General features: G+C 46.6%; 1 protein-coding gene across 1 annotated transcript; it reads right to left on the bottom strand.

Moving 5' to 3' along the window:
- Positions 1 to 967: 967 nt before the first annotated feature.
- Positions 968 to 1,557, bottom strand: LOC100458818 (small ribosomal subunit protein eS8-like). Its single transcript, XM_054521840.2, has one exon. It carries the CDS (start codon positions 1,544 to 1,546, stop codon positions 968 to 970), a length of 579 nt encoding a protein of 192 aa, XP_054377815.2. The 5' UTR covers positions 1,547 to 1,557.
- Between the last annotated feature and the right edge of the window lie 2,028 nt (positions 1,558 to 3,585).

Genomic DNA, 3,585 nt, shown 5'->3' with positions numbered 1-3,585 from the left:
TTCATTTACCAACATATATGTGCACGTTCTTCCTACTCGTAAAATGATAGCCATGTGCACTGGCATTCACCTTCCGCTTTTTACTTAACAATGTTCCTGTGAAATTTTCCGTATCACTCCACACAGAGGCTCTTTACTCCTTTAAGTGATTGGACAGTACTTTCTAATTTATTGAACTGGTCTCCTATTAATAGATATTTAGATAGTTTCCAATCTTCTGCTATTACAAACAATGCTGCAGTGTGTGTGTGTGTGTGTGTGTGTGTGTGTGTGTGTGTGTGTGTGTGTGTGTGTGTATAGAGAGAGAGAGACAGAAAGAGAGAGAGATTGAGAGAGAGACAGACAGACAGGGTCTCACTCTGTCACCCAGGCTGGAGTGCAGTGGCATGATCTCGGCTCACTGCAACCTCCACCTCCTGGGTTCAAGTGATTCTCATGCCTCAGCCTCCCAAGTAGCTGGGATTACAGGCGTGCACCACCATGCCTAGCTTATTTTTTTGTATTTTTAGTAGAGATAGGATTTCACCATTGGCCAGGCTGGTCTCAAACTCCTGACCTCAAATGATCCACCTGCCTCAGCCTCCCAAAGTGCTGGGACTACAGGCATGAGCCATCGTGCCTGGCCTGCAATGTATTTTCTTGTGCACAGGTCATTTTGCAAGAAAGTACGAGTAGATCTATCAATACCTGGAAGTGGAAGTGCTCCATCATCAGGCCAATGCGTTTTAAAATTTAAGTTATTTTACCAAATTTGTCTCCAAGGAGGTCAGAGAAGGTCAGCCTTGTACCAGTAGCATTCAGAGTGCACGTTTCCCGTGATTTTTTTTTTTTTTTTTTTTTTTTTTGCCGCAGAACAATAGACACCTTTATTCCATGGGCAAAGACGGAAAGGATGAGGATTTATTTGCCTTTCCGGGCCTTGATTTTCCTAAGATAGAACTCCAACTCCTTGCCCTCTGGCACATAGTCATGGGCTATGCACACAAGAAGCGATGCACGCAAGAAGCTTGCCCTGCTGGAACTGCTCCTCCAGGAGACAGCTGATTTTGGCATTCTTTTCCTTTTCATCATATTTCTTCTGAATTTTTTTAGATCGTTTTTTGTTTAAAGTCTTTTCTCCCTCAGGAGTCAGTTTGGCTCCCTTCTTGCAGCCCAGGGGCAGCGCACAGTGGGACTCGTACCACTGGCAGTACGGTGTGCTGTCGGTGAGCACGAAGCAGTTCTTCACCAGGGTCTTGGTATGGACCAGCTTGTTATTGGATGCATTGTAGACAACATCAGTGATCCTTGTTTTGTGAGTACAACACTCTGAACCCCAGGAGAAATTCCCCATGTCCCGCCTCAGGGCACCATATTTATTGTTACCTCCCCACACACGGACTGTGCAGATGCGGTGGGGGCCAATCTTGGTGTTGGCAGCCCGGTGCCCCAACTCATACTTCTGCTTCTTGTCGTAGGGCTTTCTCTTGCCCCTAGTCTTGCAGCACTTGTGCCATTTGTCCCAAGAGATGCCCATCGCTCGGCACTGGCTGGAAAGAGGCCCCATGATCTTATTGGACTGTGTTAGCTAATGTTCTGGTCTTTGCCAATCTGATATATTCCCCTTATGCTTTTAATTTGAATTTCTATTATGATGAGTGTAATTGAACATCTTTTCTTTCTTTTTTTTTTTGAGACAGAGTTTTACTCTTGTTGCCCAGGCTGGAGTGCAGTGGTGCAATCCCAGCTCACTGTAACCTCCGCCTTCCAGTTTCAAGCGATTCTCCTGCCTCAGCCTCCCAAGTAGCTGGGATTACAGGCACCCACCGCCACTCCTGGCTCATTTTTGTATTTTTACCAGAAACGGGGTTTCACCATGTTGGCCAGACTGGTCTTGAACTTCTGACCTCGTGATCTGCCCACCTTGGCCTCCCAAAGTGCTGGGATTACAGGCATGAGCCACCACACTTGACCCCTATTGAGCATCTTTTCATGTGTTCAGAGACATTTGGAATTCTCTTCTGTGAACAGTCTGAACCTATCCTTTGCCTGTTTCTCCACTGGGACTAAGGGAGAATGAAAATGATTTTTACAGATGCAAAAGGGGTTAAACAAGAGCACCAGGTCGATGTGGGACCCATAACAATGGGGACTGGCATTGAAAAATGGCCTGAGGCATTCTACCTCTGGTCCGGTTGCTTGAGATTTCTCACTGAGGCCTCCCCTCCTCCTCTCGCTAAGCAGCAGCCAGCTCTGGAACCAAGGGAAAGCCTGGAAATGAAATTGTAGGTTTAGAAACGAAAATTTGAGCTTGGAATGCAAATTGACTGAGAAACCACCAGGCCCCTCCTCTGAGCCTGGTTTATCTCCAGCCTCTGAGGCTGATTTAAGCTTGGTCAGGGATAGAAGGAAGCGAGAGGTAGGAGCTCGCTGCATGACTTAATAGGCTGAGAGGAAGATGAAGATTGAAACAGGTACACATGTCATAAAATGATGGTCAGAGACCAGTGTCAGGAATTTCTTCCTAGGCCACAATATTCTTCTGCCTTGTCCTTTTGTCTTTTCTTCACTGGCTAGGGCTGTGCTGAGTTAAAACCCAAATGGACAGTCATTTCTGTCTAAATCTGTTACTGTCTTAGAAGGTGTGGGGCAGTGTTTTCAGGATGGAGAAAGAATCGGGGTTGTGCTTTGGGGATCTCTGCCACCATGTGAATTGCACTCTGAGGTTTAAGTAGGTACCGGTACATGTCTTCTATTGTTTCCAGAAGGTGCACAAAGTTGCTTCCAGAGAGCCTGTTAAATCTCATTCTTCTATTCTTATACTCTTCAGGGATTTCTTAATTTTTTTTTTTTTTTTTTGAGAAGGAGTCTTGCTCTGTCGCCCAGGCTGGAGTGCAGTGGCATGATCACGGCTCACTGCAACCTCCACTTCCTGAGTTCAAGAAATTCTTCTGCCGTAGCCTCCCAAGTAGCTGGGAATACAGGCATGCACCACCGCACCTGGCTAATTTTTGTATTTTTAGTAGAGACGGGGTTTTGCCATGTTGGTCAGGCTGGTCTCGAACTCCTGACTTCATGATCCACCTCCCTCGGCCTCCCAGAGTGCTGGGATTACAAGCGTGAGCCACCGTGCCCGGCCCTCTTCAGGGATTTCTTGAACACCTCCTGACAATAATCCCTCAGCTAGGCTCCACGGAAGCTTTCAAAGACATGGAAGAGCTGATCCATGCCTTCTAAAATGGTAGACTCTAGTTGGGGAGTTAAGTCTTCTGTGACAGTTAATTTTATGTGTCCAGTTGGCCCCAGTACCTAGATATTTAGTCAAACAGTATACTGGATGTTTCTGTGAAGACGTTTTCTGGATGGCATTTATTGACTTTTTTTTTTTTTGAAACAGGGTCTTGCTCTGTCATCCAGACTGGAGTGCAGTGGCGTGATCTTGGCTCACTGCAACCTCTGCCTCCTGGGTTCAAGCCGTCCTCCCACCTCAGCATCCGAAGTAGATGAGACTGCAGGCATGCACCACCATGCCTGGCTAATTTTTTTTTTTTTTGTGGTGACAGTTTCACCATGTTGGCCCAGGCTGGTCTCAAACTCCTGGGCTCA

The sequence above is a fragment of the Pongo abelii genome, chromosome 8 (assembly GCF_028885655.2).
Source record: "Pongo abelii isolate AG06213 chromosome 8, NHGRI_mPonAbe1-v2.0_pri, whole genome shotgun sequence".
NCBI classification, from domain to species: Eukaryota; Metazoa; Chordata; class Mammalia; order Primates; family Hominidae; genus Pongo; species Pongo abelii.
The sequence above is the reverse complement of the archived record's forward strand: the minus strand, read 5'-3'. Positions and strand labels throughout refer to the sequence as shown.

What these genes read in the sequence shown, in the direction of transcription:
- LOC100458818 (XM_054521840.2), bottom strand. Translation starts at nt 1,546, where the DNA reads ATGGGGCCTCTTTCCAGCCAGTGCCGAGCGATGGGCATCTCTTGGGAC.